General features: G+C 44.1%; 2 protein-coding genes across 3 annotated transcripts in view; one reads left to right on the forward strand and one right to left on the reverse strand.

The window, feature by feature from the left end:
* Window positions 1–2084: 2084 nt before the first annotated feature.
* LOC139570757 (male-enhanced antigen 1-like) lies at window positions 2085–3955 on the forward strand. The gene is made up of 4 exons (XM_071392906.1): window positions 2085–2238; window positions 2570–2879; window positions 3021–3117; window positions 3280–3955. Exons 2-4 carry the CDS (start codon window positions 2598–2600, stop codon window positions 3441–3443), a joined length of 543 nt encoding a protein of 180 aa, XP_071249007.1. The 5' UTR covers window positions 2085–2238; window positions 2570–2597; the 3' UTR covers window positions 3444–3955.
* Window positions 3956–4811: 856 nt separating this feature from the next.
* LOC139570756 (serine/threonine-protein phosphatase 2A 56 kDa regulatory subunit delta isoform-like) overlaps window positions 4812–16585 on the reverse strand; it is a 55336-nt gene continuing 43562 nt past the window's right edge. The window contains exons 5-17 of one of the 2 annotated variants that reach the window (XM_071392904.1): window positions 15450–15560; window positions 15237–15329; window positions 12913–13043; window positions 12504–12563; window positions 12294–12402; window positions 12120–12173; window positions 11832–12002; window positions 11434–11561; window positions 11014–11115; window positions 10765–10837; window positions 9323–9361; window positions 9056–9196; window positions 4812–8645 (exon numbers count right to left, since the gene is read on the reverse strand). In XM_071392904.1, coding sequence (XP_071249005.1) covers window positions 8508–8645; window positions 9056–9196; window positions 9323–9361; window positions 10765–10837; window positions 11014–11115; window positions 11434–11561; window positions 11832–12002; window positions 12120–12173; window positions 12294–12402; window positions 12504–12563; window positions 12913–13043; window positions 15237–15329; window positions 15450–15560 — 1350 coding nt within the window. In that variant the 3' untranslated portion in view covers window positions 4812–8507. The remainder of the gene's footprint in view (window positions 8646–9055; window positions 9197–9322; window positions 9362–10764; window positions 10838–11013; window positions 11116–11433; window positions 11562–11831; window positions 12003–12119; window positions 12174–12293; window positions 12403–12503; window positions 12564–12912; window positions 13044–15236; window positions 15330–15449; window positions 15561–16585) is intronic. The other variant, XM_071392905.1, reaches the window with a different exon arrangement.

Raw genomic sequence — 16585 nt, forward strand, 5'->3', positions numbered from 1 at the left:
AGAGTACAGGCTTCGGTGTAACGCTCATTACTTCGACGATAAACGTGAATCCGACCATCACCCCTGGTGAGACAAAACCGTGACTCGTCAGTGAAGAGCACTTTTTGCCAGTCCTGTCTGGTCCAGCGATGGTGGGTTTGTACCCATAGGCGACATTGTTGCCGGTGATGTCTGGTAAGGACCTGCCTTACAACAGGCCTACAAGCCCTCAGTCCAGCCTCTCTCAGCCTATTGCGGACAGTCTGAGCACTGATGGAGGGATTGTGCGTTCCTGGTGTAACTTGGGCAGTTGTTGTTGCCATCCTGTACCTGTCCCGCAGGTGTGATGTTCGGGTGTACCGATCCTGTCTCCCTGTAGCGCTGTCTTAGGCATCTCACAGTACGGACATTGCAATTTATTGCCCTGGCCACATCTGTAGTCCTCATGCCTCCTTGCAGCATACCTAAGGCACATTCATGCAGATGAGCAGGGAATCTGGGCATCTTTCTTTTGGTGTTTTTCAGAGTCAGTAGAAAGGCCTCTTTAGTGTCCTAAGTTTTAATAACTGTGACCTTAACTGCCTGTAAGCTGTTAGTGTCTTACCAACGGTTCAACAGGTGCATGTTCATTAATTGTGGTTCATTGAACACGCATGGGAAGCAGTGTTTGAACCCTTTACAATAAAGATCTATGAAGTTATTTGGATTTTTACGAATTATCTTTGAAAGACAGGGTCCTGAAAAAGGGACGTTTTTTGCTAAACAAGCCCTGAATGACGGGTCGCCACTGATTGTATAAATGTGCAATAAGCATAAAACAATTATATAAGGAATTGGAAACTCATTCGCATTCTGAGAAATAAGGTAGGCCACTTGATTTCAACATCTGAACCAAGTGGACAGGCTAACATGCTTTTCAAACAGTTGGAAACCGACAGAAGGGTGTGTTCATAACAATTCAACTGTTCAACCTTGTTCGCTTGCAAATAGATCCAAGTTGGCTAAACTTGAAATATAAAGATTAGCTGGCTAATCACTAGCACGTGGGCTTGAGAGATTGTTGATGAGACCGGTGTTAATTTTCTATAGCCTAATGCCTGCTACAAGAAGTTATCATTATTAGTGAATGTGCATTATGCATGATTCTACACTGAACAAAAATATAAACGCAACATGCAAAGTGGTGGTCACATCTTTCATGAGTTGAAATAAAAGATTCCAGAAATGTTCCATACGCAGAAAATGCTGATTTCTCTCAAATTGTGTGCACAAATTTGTTTACATCCCTGTTCGAGAACATTTCTCCTACGCCAAGATAATCCCTCCACCCGACAGGTGTGGCATATCAGGAAGCTGATTAAACAGCATGATCATTACAGAGCTGCGCCTTGTGCTGGGGACAATAAAAGGCCGCTCTAAAATGTGCAGTTTTGTCACACAACACAATGCCACAGCTGTCTCAAGTTGAGGGAGTGTGCAATTAGCGTGCTGAGTGCAGGAATGTCCACCAGAGCTGTTGCCAGATAATTTAATGTTTATTTCTCTACCATAAGCCACCTTCAACGTCATTTTAGAGAATTGGGCAGTACGTCCAACAGGCCTGACAACGTCAGACCACGTGTATGGCATCGTGTGAGCGAGCGGTTTGCTGATGTCAACGTTGTGAACAAAGTGCCCCATGGTGGCAGTGGGGTTATGGTATGGGCAGGCATAAGCTATGGACAACAAACACAATTGCATTTTATCCTTAGCAATTTGAATGCACAGAAATACGGTGACGAGTTCCTGAGGCCCATTTCTTTTAAGGTGTCTGTGACCAACAGATGCATATGTGTATTCCCAGTCACATGAAATCCATAGATTAGGGCCTAATGAATTTATTTCAATTGACTGATATTCCTCATATGAACTGTAACTCAGTAAAGTCTTTGAAATTGTTGCATTTTGTGTTTATATTTTTGTTCAGTATAGTTACATTTGTAACAAAAAATCAACATCGAAGACAGTTCATTGAAAATTGTCTTCTCTAATGGGGACGTCTATTGGAATTGTCTTTCTGGGCTCGGCGTCAGTTAAACTGCAGTACCGCCAGTCTCCTATGGGTACATGGGATGGCGTACTTCCCAACCGGAACCCTGGCCGCAAAACGTGATGACTTCAAATCCGCCTCAATTTCTGTTTCATTGACATACGGGAACAGGAACCACAACAGTAGCTGGCTGGTGGCCCAAAACATTGAGAAAAATCTATCTTTCAAAGGTTAGTGAAATGGGGGTTTATAATAATCTCACCTGCATATGGTGTGTCCCTCATCGGGCAGTCTGTCTGTCATCCTATATGAGCTAGCTAGCCGGTTAGCTAATGACGTCTAATAAAAGCTATCGTCTTTAGCTTGCAGTCTAGCTAAATCAGTCTTATTTAGCTATTCGATAACAGCAGGTAGATGGAGATGGATTGACAGAATTTAGATTAGCATCTGTATCCATGCTCGTGCATGATTCCCTTCGAATCAATAGCCTCAGTTCCGGGTTTAGTACTGTATATCACTGCTGTGCAGTGTCACAATAACACTCTACCCCACCACATCCAGGGCTTGTGCCTGAGTCCGACCTCCGTGGATGGAAGTGGAGATTGCGTTCGAGATGGGTCCTGAGAGAATCTTACCGAACTCTGAGGAGGAGCTAGGTCAGGAGCGGCCGTCGGACGCTGGGGTGCCTGAGGTGGGCGGGGAGTGGAGTGGAGAGGACGAGGGCGGTGTGGGAGACGAGGAGGATAATGGAGGTTACTATTACCAGCCACTAAACCAGGACCCTGATGGACTAAATGCTGCACCAGGGGACCATCCTGAGGATATGCCCCCAGTAGCAGAGCAACTGCAAGAAGTCCAGGAGAGAATAGAGGTATCGAACCCTATATTCTGAATATGATCAGTTTAGTTTTTCAATCAGTGTCATGTGTTTATCATCTCTATAAAGACAAGTCAGTGAAATGTTAGCTGTCATGTTGCTTGTCAAGACATTTATCAAACTTGATTTCTCCAGTCGATGGGCTTGCATCTTCCCCAGCCCCCTCCCCCAGACGGTGATGAGGACCCAGAAGGAGCACACCGCAGCGCAGCCTCCATCCCTATGGATGAAGGTGAGTACGCAGCCTTGCTTAGTTCATCCATAGTACCCCTACATACAGGGGTCAGGGGGATACTCATACTTAGGATTGACCATAGCTCTTAGAATCATGAAGTTTCAATCAAATGCTCTCTGAATGTAGTGCCTTGTACTGATGTCCATTCCTCTCCTTCAGACCACGTGGAGCTGGTGAAGAGGACCATGGCAGCAGTGGCCCTGCCCTCTCTGGCCATCCCGGCCTGGGCTCAGGAGATCTCAGACGACCAGTGGAAGGACATGGTCCAGCAGACGCTCCAGACTCGCCAAAGCTCAGAAGGCCTGAGGCTAGAGCGCAAATAAGACTCAATTGCCTCCTTCCATCAGTCTGTCTTTAACTCTGCATTTCACCAACACACTTACCCCAGGGGAGTCTGCGCTGAGGTCCTCTCTGAGCAGGTCTTAGGTGTCTCAATTCTCAAGAGATTGTGAACTCCTCTACATCCAATTCTTATTAGATGATATCTCTGATGAATATTTGTTTTTCAAAGGAGGCTCGTGGTACCTACTACACCTAACCTGCTGCTTAAGGTCATTTGTAGGGTTTAATGTGAAGGAGTTTGAATGAGTATAGTATATTTTGTCTCAGATCAGGCAAACTCTTACTGTTTCTGCTCTGGAAGAACTTGAATCAGTGTACTGGACTACATATGAGGCTCAATGACAGATAAAGCACTATTATCCCCCCCCCCCCAAAAGCTTCCTGAGACATTCCAGTGTACAGTCATACCACCCTTTCCAACACCAGATCGCCTTTGTTTGTTTTTGTGATTACCATATTATAATACTATTAAATCAGTCTTTGTTGAATGTAATATATACACTGTCCAGTTTATTAGGTACACCACCCTGTTCACAAAAATGTATCGTTTCTACAGTGAGTTATGTGGCTGTGGCTTGCTATAAAGCAGGCATTCAGTTAAATGTTAGAATAGGCTAAGTGACTTAGAGCGTGGTATAATTGTCAGTTCCAGTATCTCAGAAACTGCTGCCCTCATGGGCTTTTCACGCATAAGTGTTTAGGGCTTACTGAGAATGGAGCGACAAACAAGAACATCCAGTCAGTGACAGTCCTGTGTGCGAAAACATCTCGGAACACACAACTCGTTGATCCTTGTCACAGATGGGCTATTGCAGCAGATGACCACACCGGGTTCCACTCATATCTGCTAAAAACAAGAAGTGGCTCTAGTGGGCATGCGATCACCATCACTGGACAGTTAGTGATTGGAAGAATATTGCCTGCCTGACGAAACCTGGTTCCTGTTGCCTCATGCTAATGGCAGTCGGGATTTGGCGTAAACATGAGGCCATGGACCTATCCTGCCTGGTGTCAATGGTAAAGGCTGGTGGCGGTGGTGTGCCGCCGTCCAATCTGCAGCAACTGCATGATGCTACAGCGTTAGCATGGACCAACATCCCCGTGGTACGTTTCCAACTCAGAATCCACCCCCAGAATAATTCAGGCTGTTCTAGATAGAAACGGGGCGCCGACCCGGTACAAGATGGGTGTACCTAATAAACTGGCCGGTGAGTATATGGGCGGCATAAATTAACAATGGAAATTTCCCAGTCTTTCTTGTACCATGAATTCTGCATAGGGTCATTAGCTAGTTCAATCAATGATGGATATTGTTTGTGAGGATAACAGATTCCCAAACTCAATGGATGTCCACTATTTTTGACTTTATTTTGTTCTGTACATTCATGAACATCTGTACAAAATATGACTTTCATACTATGTAATGCTCTACCTAATTAAAGTACAACATATGTACATATGACCTGGAAAGCAGCTTAAGATTAGTGTCAGACCTGGGCAGGGGGGGGGGGGGGAGTAGTGTGGAGAGAGAGACCCTTTGTTTAAAAATGTCCTCTTCAGTTTGTGTGTGGCTGCTGGACAAACTGAGCCATTTCATGTCATCACTCAACACCCAGCCATGGCATTGTAGTGCCCTGGTACAATGCTACCTATCTCTTGTAGTCTGGAATGTCTCAACAGCTACTTTTTGGAAGCATGGCCAATAGGAATGCATGTGCCTTGCTCAGTCATGTGAGAGAACAGTAATACATTATTTCTATTAAGAATTAATATTTAAAACTATATTGCGACTTATTGATATACTGCTTATAAATACAAATGTCTCATGCACAGGTAACATTTTCAAACCTCACCAGAAGACAATTTAGAGCATAGGTCTTCGGTGTAGACAAGACATGGCAAATCCAATCTGAGCTGATGAGATTTTTGTTCCACCGAGGGAGAATGTAGAGGTTATCGCTACTGTGATTACAAAAAAAAGTGTATTTTTATGCGTAAGGATAAACATGTTAGGAATCCAACTCAAGATGATATAAAAAGCAGCTCCAAATAGCCTGGATTTAGACTGCTCTAACATTATTACTGTAAGGTCATGTTGAGGGAGGGAACTCTTTGGCAGCCAGCCTCTAACTAAGCATGTGTGAGATGACGACTCAATTTGCCCAGCAGCCTTAGGAGTGAGTAATCCCCCACTGGTGGGAGTGATTGACAGACAACTCAATAGACGAGACCATACGACAAAGAAATGACCTCACGCAGCAAGTGGAAGAAGACAAACCAGAAACAAAAGGAGGGAGGAGGAGTAAGGGGGGGTGAGTGGTAAAGCGATAAGTGGGATAAACCTACAGGACAAGGGAGTGGTAGGGGTGCAACCCTAAGCAATATACATTACAATATACAGTACACATTTGCAACAGTAACTGCAGCCTTTCCTTTTTCCCCATATGTGCTAGTAAAGCAATTAGAATTGTTTTGATCTGTAGGTAGTCCTATGGAGGAGGATTGTTTTGATCTGTAGATAGTCCTATGGAGGATTGTTTTGATCTGTAGATAGTCCTATGGAGGATTGTTTTGATCTGTAGATAGTCCTATGGAGGATTGTTTTGATCTGTAGATAGTCCTATGGAGGAGGATTGTTTTGCGCATTTCCATACACCATTCAAGTGCACGAGATCGTTTCAACTAAAAATATTGCTTAGGCTAGGAAAGAGACCTATTGAATCAAGCCGGTTTAGAGGAGAAAGGGGAATAGGATATTTTGTAGAGATTCCCTACACTTGAACCGAAATAACACTTTCCTTTCCGCAATGAGGCTACCTCAACAGAGGTGCATTTTCATCAATAAGAAACATAAATCCACAAACACATACGATAGAAAGGCCAGAAGATGGCTACAGAGGAATAACTAAAGAGGCAGAAGGGGATGTTACCCATTGGGACAGAAACATTAATAAACACAATATAATTATGAAGGAAGGAATGGATGGATAACAATCATGACAGTCAGAGTCTGGACAGAGCAGAGTGAGAAGGTTATCTGTAAGAAAACTGAGAAAAGGATGGACGGACACTACAGCAGCTTATGGTTGCCTTTCCTAAAGACCAACAACTTGAGGACAACATTACCCTGACATCCTATCTTATTCTTATTGTGTTACTTTTGATTTTAGCCTACTTGGTAAACATTTTCTTCTTCTTGAACTGCACTGTTTGTTAAGGGCTTGTAAGTAAGCATTTCACGGTAAATTCTACACTTGTTGTATTCGGCGCATGTGGCAAATAAAGCTTGATTTGACTTAACCAAATTATTTTCTGAGGTTTCTTTTTGACACAGCGACACGATTTGTTTTTGAGCTACACCTCCAGTTATAAAAAATACAATACACATTTCTCAACGGGAGCTCTATTACAAGTTTAGACATTTGTTCAAAACTTATTCTCTTGTATGGACAATAGCTAATATATCCTTGTTTTGTATCTTCAAGTGCATTATAGTGGACCGGCCGGCTAGGAATTAACATATGAAAAGCCATATCAGTTCTGTGAACAAGTCTCAAAAACCAACCAAAACAAAAAACACCTCTTAGAGCAAGAAGATGATTATGATTGTTTTCTCATTGATTCTGACATATGCCGAGGGCCAGCCCTAGCCTTTTGGGGGAACTAGGTGAGATTTTGGTAGGGGGGGTGGGCAGGGGGTGCACCTCGCGGGCAAAACAATAGTATAACTCATTCCACTCTTTTTGCCATGGGGAAGAGAGAAATGTGCAATTTTACAGCTAATTTCCTGCAATTCTACACATTTTGCCATGACTTATGCCATGTTAATATGATATCTATAGTTAAGGGGGCCCCCTGGAGGTCAGGGCCCCTAGGCAAGTGCCCTTCATGCCTGGTCTGTAATTTGGCCATGATTACCACAAGTTTAGATAGCTGGGTAGACTAACTTACCATTCTAAAAAAAGTTAGCGGACATGGGCTAATTGAGTGACTGTCAGTGACTGACATAAGCGGAAAACGGCTGATGCACAACCAAATATCTCAATTGCACCTTGGGTATTCTACTATTCTAACACTCAACAGTAAATTAGAGCCCCGGACTGACTGCCCTGCATACACCAATTAGCTAGGCTTACAATCATGCTATTAGCTTACGACTAATCAACAGGGAGAATGTAATTCAACAGGATGCTGTAAGGCCATGATTTAATGACGCAAAGAGGTGACTTCATGAAGCTACAACTACAGTACTAAAGAGTGAGAAAAAACTGGTTCATGGAAGAGACTGACATACAGTAATTACATTAAGATAAAGGCAGCCATCTTGATTCCTAGTCCTCTCATGTCATTGCTTTGCCTTGTAAGCTTTGTGTCCCAGACTTCGCTTCCCAAAAATGTACTATGCTGCCTGGACATGAACTGAGAGCTAGGTATATATATTTTTTTTTAACAGAGCAGAACCAGTACTTCATCCAGACATCCAACTAGACTAGAGCATGGCCCTATTATCCACCAAACCAATCAGATAACCCACACCCCCTCACTCCAGACAAGCTAGCGGGGCCACCACTCACTCGACTGCCCTCTATAGGTAATGCTTTGGTCGTTCCCTTTCAGCACAGCAGATCACAGTAAGAGGGCAACCAAAACCAATCCGAAAGGAAACAGAAACAAAACAAAGAAACATGCGTCACAGATGCTTACACTTAATACTACTGTTGTATAATGGTTGTCCTCGTGCAACCTAACAAAATCGGCCCACTGTAGTCAAGTATACGTGAGTATTTGGAAGTTGGAACAATTTGTACGTCTGTGTGTAGATCTGTATGTTCCTATGTGTGCGTATAGGCGTGTGTGTGTTCTTGTCTAACTCTGATGGCCCTGGTTTTCTGCAGATGGGGCTCTCCGGCAGAGATGGAGGGGGAGGAGAAGCGGAGGCGAAGAGGTGGCTGTCAGGTGTACAGTAGGCGACTGTTTGGACGAGAGACGGACAGGAGGGGGGGTTGTGGGGGGAGTTAGGCATGGAGGGTGCCACTGCTCCCTGGTCAGAGGGCCTCCTCGTTGGCCGTCAGGTACTCCTCTGCTCGCTTGTGTTGCTCCAGGGCTTTTATAGTGTACACGTCCTGCGGCAGCTCTGACTTCCGCCGCATCAACACCTTGTCTTTCTTGATGTCCTTCATCCCCTATGGAAGAATATACGTAGAGCAAAGTGAGACTGTTAGTTCGAGGCCATATCCAACACAGCAATGAAACCTCTCAAACGGACAGACGGGGTCTGGTGAATTCTGAAAATGACACGAGTTGAAGAATTCGTTTACAACTTCAAAAACGTAGAAAGACAAAAAGAAATGAACGTGTGAAACAAAAGTGTTGATTTTTCTTGATTCATTGATTGGCTGGTAGGTGTATTAATACTAGGCTGGGACAACAGCCTGCAGGGTGTACTGTATGTGGCTACGGGGGGTGTGAGTACATACCTGTGATTCAACAAATATAGGCCTTGACGATTCATTGATTAGTAAGTAGGTGTTGTTAGTAAGTTACTAGGCTGGGAAAAAAGCCTGCAGGTGGGCGTATGTAGAGAGTGGTGTACCTCGACGTGTGCTGGTAGTTGTACCTGTGTGGCCTCTGTCTCGACAGTCTTCTTCAGCAGCTGAATGTCCTCAGCAGTGGGCGTCTCCGTCTCCATGGAGTACAAGGGCACCCCTCCCAGACTCTCATTGTACATCATGTACTGGAAAATTACAGATAGAAACAAATGAGTTGGATCTGGTCTGGATACCGACTGTGAAACACACCCACGAATGTACCAAGATCAACGTCAGACAGCCCATTGAATTCAGTAAGAAAAGAAGCAGACCTCTTCTTGTGGGTGGAGACCAGGTCGGAGTTTGGTAACCTGCAGATAAAGCATAGGTTAAACGACAGATATTTCCTCTCCCACAGTCAGACACTAGGCAGGTTTCCATTGACCCAGGTTTAATTGACAAACGCAATGTCGCAACAACAAAGAAACATTGCGACGTGTAATGCAAACAGCAGCTATCAGAGAAATGTTCTATCCGTTTTTTTCATTTGTCAAACTTTCCTTATTGCGACAAATGATGGAAAGTCTTTTGCAAATAAATGATGATTGCTGAATCATTTTTGAAGGGACGCAGGGCACGTCAGCACGTGACTACAAAGCTCCACTCCACATTTATTTTCTAAATGCCTACTGCTTTCTACATCTATATTTCAACTTTAAAAATGATGTTTCTATGCAGGACAACGATTGTCTTGACTTTCAAGAATGCCCGAATTGCTTTGCCTTGCTTTTCTGGTTGGCAGGATGCAAGTTTCACCATTTAATTATATCAGATCTACAGTAGTGGAAGTCTCACCATGCCACGGACCGATGCCATACGCTGGCACATTCGAATTATTAGAATATGGCAAATATTAGTCAATTCTTGCATTCTTACCATGCTGGCTTTTGCGGGCTACATGACACGAAACAGATAGGTGGGAGGCCATACAGGCTGTTTGCAAATGTATTAATTGCCTAAATGGAGAATAGAAACACTTCAACCATCATTTTGTATTTGAAAATCTGGGTTTTTGCTGATTTAGTTGTTGTTGTGGGGGTGGGGTCATTACATCCAGCTGTTTTTAATAAACACAAGACAGTTACGGTAAATGGTAACACACCGTAGCAGGCAATTGTGGCATCTATTTTCTATGCGAACGTTCGAAAATGTTAATGGAAACATAGCTACCAACACACACACGCATATCTAGGATACATTCACTAAAGCACAATTCCTCTTAATTAAATATTCAGCTCTTTGTTCCTGAGCCCTTGGAGCTGGGAATCAGTCACGAGAGATGATCAATGGTGATAATTAGATGTGTCTGGAACAAAAGGACTTTATAAAGTCAAATTAATTCGAGCATAACCCTGTTTAAAACCCCCCAAAAAACCTCCTCCACCTCTTACTGTACAGACAATTTCACACACAACCATAGCAACATAATTACTGAGGACCGGAGTTTTTTCTCCCTTTCAGTTGCTCCTGGCGACAATGATATTATGGAATGTATTTGGAGAATAATGAGACAGGAAGCGTGTTGCTAGGGACCATTCTTTTGATACTACATACAACACACTATTATGCAGTGTCCATCTACAAATGTCTAATGTGGAAATAAATAGCATAGTCTAATTTCCTGAGCCTACTCCCTGGAACAGTGTGATGTGAATGGTCCATAATGCATGGGGATGGGGTTGTGTTGTTTTTGGCATCCTGCAGTAGGGATCACCTGAGGGTTATGCTTGGCCAGCTCCTCGATCTTGTGCCAGACCTCCTCACGCTCCTTCAGCTTGTACTTCTCTCTGAAAACACATCAGCAGCAAAAACAACTTTGAGTTGGAGCCAACCAGGAAATGAACTGGCTTGGCATTTTACTGTGCTTTGAGGGAGAGGATCAATAGTTCTACATGGGAAAAAAGAGAAGTCGCTGATTTAATAGAGGACCATGCAGATCTCTGAGCATGCCCAGTGGACTCACTTCTGTTTCTCAGCCTTGTACTGCTGGGTGCAGTCATCAAACAGCTTCTGGTTCATCTCCATGAAGAGCTTCAGGGCGTTGTAGATCAGCCCATGGATTGTCCTAGACATAGGAATGGCATTTAACACAATGCAATATGTGCAGGTTAACATACAATGAATCATTGAAATGGATCTTTCAGTGAGTGCTGGACATACATTTTTTTCTGGATTATATTCAAAAGGATCAAGTATCCCATTTTTTAGGGGGAGAAAAATATTTCTGCACAAAGGGCATTATCTGTTCTTCCATTACAACAATGAATTCTTCTCTCAAAATGCGAACCCAGCTATGACAAATAGTTGCCAGGCTTGTTTTGGAGGCACATCAGTTCAGCAGGAGCATTGATCTTTTAAATTGACTTGGATGCAGGGGTCATACTTGTTCCAGTGGCTCTTGGAGTTCTTGTAGAGAGCAGGGAACATGATGGGGAGGATCTTGGCGGCATTGTCACTGATCAGACTCATGATGTACTCGTTGTTCCAGTAGTACAGCGCCCTCTCTGCCACCTTGAGCACCCAAAAAAGGAGGCCATCAGAAAATACGCCCCTTGTAATCTACCAAGGCAGTCTTCTTCCATTGTGGGTACGGTATAGTTCCTGTTTCTTGTTCACGACAGAATATCGCACATGATTCTAAGACAAATTACTTTCTAATTGGCATGATGTTATTTCTTCCTTCCTGAAGGCAATGCCATATTATTCTGTTATGTTTGGGCCAGTGAAGCTGAATGAGTAAACACAGCAGTGTGAGTGAGCATGAGGCAGGTCTTGGTGTACCTGGAAGTGTGGACTGGAAACACACTTGGCCAGCTGTCTGAACAGCGGCTCCATGACCTTGACGAACTCAGACGGCTCGATGACGTCCAGGATCTCCTCCAGCTCGTTGAGGAACATCACCTCTTTGGGGCTGTGGGTCTTAGGCCAGAACTTCAGCAAGCCCATGATCACCTGGGGGGGGTCAAATCATTTACACAACATTAACATTCACTCTGTATATAAAACCATATATTACCCAGCTAAGAACCTTTGGCTGACAATTCCCATTTGAAGACGTGCCAAACTCACCGGTTCAGTTAGACTGCTGTCCTTTTCCAAGAACTGCACGACGCAATACGCCAGCTGTGGAGAGAGATAGACGAGTCGTGCGAGTGAGGGCATTTCAGCAGGAGCTGATATAGGAGAGTCATGTCTGACCCTCACACTGTGTGAGGGAGGGGGCCTTTCAGAGCACTATGGTACCTGTGGGTGGTAGACGCTGAGTGACTTCACTTTGTGAAGCGGCAGCAGCACTCGAATCAAGAACATTTTGTGCTCCTCTTTCAATGGCAGGGCAAAGCCGTTGATTATGCTGCGGATAAGGGACAAGGGAAGACTTGTTTTAGATTCATCTTTTTGTTTTTAATCGTAAAAGAGATTATGTGTTGACGGGATAGTACACCGTGCACTCACCTTCCTAATATTTCTAAGAGCTCAGCGATTCCATTGTGATGCTCGGTTTCATATATAAACCTGCAGTATGAGAGCAGGCCAAGGTCAACTAAAATGGCACAGACAACAGATATACTGACACGTTTTCTACATACAACCTCAACATTTGACAACCTTGCAGGTCTTCTGTGTTGCAGTTACATGATCTATTCTCCACAAGGACTGACAGACTCTCTCAAACTCTGAATAGATTTCAATGGCGAGACAGACACATCGAAATAGAGTAACTAAAAACAGGCATCCCACCCCCGAAACAAGTCAACGTCCTGTGCCGGGTGGACCGCCAGCCAAATGGAGTGTACCTGTAATTCTATTTCTATGGACCGACATACCTGGGGTGAAAGGAGGTATAAAAATCCATATCTCTCACCTGTAGAATATGTTGTTGATCTGTCTGCGGATGTAGGCCCGGAGACCCAGGAACTTGCCGTAGATCCTGTGGAGGATGGTTTTCAGGAAGTCCCGCTCCCTGGGGTCTTCACTGTCAAACAGCTCCAGTAGCTGTGGGGAGGAGGCATGATCAGGCATCTAATGTGTCAAACATCAATGCATAGGTATTCGAGAAACTAGCACTGTATTCAATACAAAAATACAAAAATGGGATGCTTGCAATTGTAGGAGTAAAAAAACTTGAAAATCAGGCAAAGGTCGAAAATACTCCTCATCAGACAAAACACACACGACTTTCATTGACCAACACGCTGAAGTGTTCAAGACAACGTAGCACACAGTATCATGTGGTGCGGTGAAAACAAAATTAGATTGCTATGAGATGTCATAGCGGCTGGGTCTCCCCATAACATAATGCAAAGCAATGCGTGTTTGGAGCCCACGCCAGCACTCAAAGTGAGGAGGCTGACTAAAGTCCTTATTAATATTCATTCCCAGCAGCGGTGGATGGGAAGCATCATGTGGTCAGATGGAGAAGAGTGATCCCTGCTAATTCCCTCTCAGCTCTCTCTACTGTGTGGGAGGGAGACGGAAGCTGGCCAGGGTATGAGTAAACACATACACAGACACATAGAAATTCTACACACACATCACTCGATGGCTACCACCCGGTTCCTCAACCCTGCACCTTTGAGGCTGCTGCCCTATATACATAGACATGGAATCACTGGTCACTTTAATAAATGGAACACTAGTCACTTTAATAATGTTTCCATACTGCTTTACTCATTTCATATGCGTATGCTGTATTATATTCTACTGTATTTTAGTCAATGCCACTCCGACATTGCTCGTCCTAATATTCATATATTTTTTGTATCGTTGTGAATTATAAATACTACTGCACTGTTGGAGCTAGCCTTTCGCTACAAGCCTTTCGCTACCCCCGCAATAACCTCTGCTAAATATGTGTGACCACTAAAATGTGATTTGATTTCATACACACACGTAAACAGCATCATTGCTGACTGCCTGGGCGCTAGGATTTTACGCATACTGCCAAGTAGTGGCAGATTTAGACACTGATAAGTGCCTAAATTGGAACGCAGTGGCTGTACAGTAACATGCTAGAAATGACGTCAGAGCTCAGGCTCTGCGCGTCACAGCGCGGTGTGTGTTTTGACGGACAGCCGATCTGAACCTGAACGCCGCACGCGACAAGTAGTTCCCGCCCCTCCCGTGAATTGGACAACTTTTGCAAATCTTTTGTTGTCGGAGTGAGGGAAATGCTGTAAAATGAAGAGGACTCAATGGACTTTGAAAGATGAGACCTTGAGGATTACAATAAATACCCCTTTGATGTCATACAAGCAAGCCAAATACACATTTCCATATCGTAAAACTCATGTCGTAACGTTTTCGACCACTATGCTCGACGTGCAGTTTACAAGATGACATGGCGTCATACCCGGAGTAGTTCTGAACAGAACGAGCCCGTTTGTCTATTGTGAAGAAAATGTGCCGCAGAACACACACCTGAATATGCACTCATGACTTTTGCTTCTATTCGCACCAAAATTACAATCTGTTTCTCTGAATTGTCTTTTGAAAGCCTAACACTAAGATCTAGTCATGTTGGCAATAGAACAAGCTTTTAAACAATGCCCACCTGAACCAGATTGCCATTTTTGGACGACGTAAACAACAGTAATTGTGTGATGGCGGGGATGCAGGGTTGTGTTCCAAACAAAACAATATTAGTGTACTTGCTTTAGTTGCTCAACGGCATAGCTAGGAGAGCCCAAAAAAGCACCTTATCGTTGGAGACTCGTCTTTAAGTCATAAAAGTGCATTGCAATTGCTTAGGAAATGTGCACAGTTTGGAGAGGTGCGTGGCCACTTGGAGACACCAGTTAGTCCTCTCACTCAAACCCATGTAATTATTTGGTCTTATGTTGCACCTACCAAACATTTCCTAGGAATAGTCTTATATTACTGAATGTATCCAGAGGTTTTTCAGATTTCGTTATCAACAAATGTGGCAAAAAGTGCAGTAAATGTAAAATGCACATAAAATCAACAGTGTAATGTCCTCAACTTTGGTCTAATAATTTCCCCATAATCTCCAAACTGTTCCCTTTCAATTGTTACCATGCATATGCATTTCATATTTATTTTGTAAAAAACATTTCAATTTAGCTCTATCCATATAGGTCAAGTCCCACGAGTGTAAAGGGTTAGCTATTTCAACAGCTCAGCAGTTACAGGGAGCACAGTTTGTGTTGTACCCAGAGGGATACTTACAGACAGTACAAACTTTTGGTCAATGTATTTTTTGGCGACATTAGGCTGGAAATCAGGGGACTCCAGGAACCGTAAGAAGAATTCATACACCAGCTGGAGAGAAGAAGCAAAAGAGGATAAACGTTGGTGTGATTTGAGGCTGACAATACTGCATGGAAATAACTTTTTTCTAGTCTTAAAATTCAAAATTCAAGAAAATAACAAAAACGTCACCTGTAGGTGTGGCCAAGCAGCCTCCAGTGTGGGCTCGTCCTCTTCTGGGTCAAACTCAGCCCCCGTGGGATTGGACGATGGTGGTAGGGTCCTGAACAGGTTGATTGAAAACTGAACAAGGCAGAGGAGAGGTGTCAGTCAACATGGCAACAATCAACAACGCTAAAGCTATCATCCGATTGCACATTTAGGAAAACACAGCACAATCCATCCGATAGTCTTATACCACACAAAAGGAATGACATTCATTAGATCAGAGCACAAATCAATTTGACAAACGGGTGGTGTCGAGAGAGGACCCAAGTGGGCCCTGGTAAAAGCCGTTTAGGTTAGCCCTGCTAACACTGCCACTGGGAGAGCTGCAGCTGAGCAGCATCCTTCTGCCAGCATCCCTGCAGCTAACATAAAGCAACGCTTCCCCAGCACCTAGTTCCTGTCTGGGCCTGAGGCTGCCACCGCACAGAGCCCCTCTGGCACTGAGGAAAGAGAGATGCTGGAAATAGCCTGCCTGGCTCCACAGCCGCACCTCAGCATCATTACAGAACACTCACCCCGGGAGAGAGAGGGAGAGACGACAGCAGCGAGATGAAAGGGAGAAGGTGGTGGATAATTGATCATCCCCCAGCGCACACTTATTACTCGTTGAGCACAGCGCAAAAATGTGTCACAAGTGGAGAGGGAGAGAGTGCCTCAGAGGTAGACAGGGCTCTAACTTCTCTAGCTCCACAATGAGATAGGGTGAAGGCCAGGCAGCAGGCTGTTAGCCAGCCTGGACAACCTAAAATTGCCCTCCATGGAAGCCTGTGTTTCAGACATAAGGAAGTGGGTGGCGGCAAATGTTTTACTTTTAAATTGGCAGAAAACAGAGAGGCTAATTCTAGGTCCCAAGATACAAAGAGATATCGTGTTGGATCTGACAATTAATCTTGATGGTTGTACAGTCGTCTCAAACGAAACCGTAAAGGACCTGCCGTACATACCTACACATATGCTACGGTCACAAGACGCAGGCCTCATTGTCCCTAGAATTTCTAAGCAAACAGCTGGAGGCAGGGCTTTCTCCTATAGAGCAACATTTTTATGGAATGGTCTGCCTATCCATGTGAGAGGTGCAGACTCGGTCTCGACCTTTAAGT

Source organism: Salvelinus alpinus, chromosome 3 (genome assembly GCF_045679555.1).
Source record: "Salvelinus alpinus chromosome 3, SLU_Salpinus.1, whole genome shotgun sequence".
In the NCBI taxonomy this organism is placed as follows: Eukaryota; Metazoa; Chordata; class Actinopteri; order Salmoniformes; family Salmonidae; genus Salvelinus; species Salvelinus alpinus.

Bases quoted from the DNA above. Each gene is read 5' to 3' on its own strand.
- LOC139570757 (XM_071392906.1), top strand. From the start codon at position 2,598: ATGGAAGTGGAGATTGCGTTCGAGATGGGTCCTGAGAGAATCTTACCG. The intron at 2,880-3,020 runs GTATCGAACCCT...TGATTTCTCCAG, and splicing joins AAGTCCAGGAGAGAATAGAG to TCGATGGGCTTGCATCTTCC. The intron at 3,118-3,279 runs GTGAGTACGCAG...CCTCTCCTTCAG, and splicing joins CTCCATCCCTATGGATGAAG to ACCACGTGGAGCTGGTGAAG.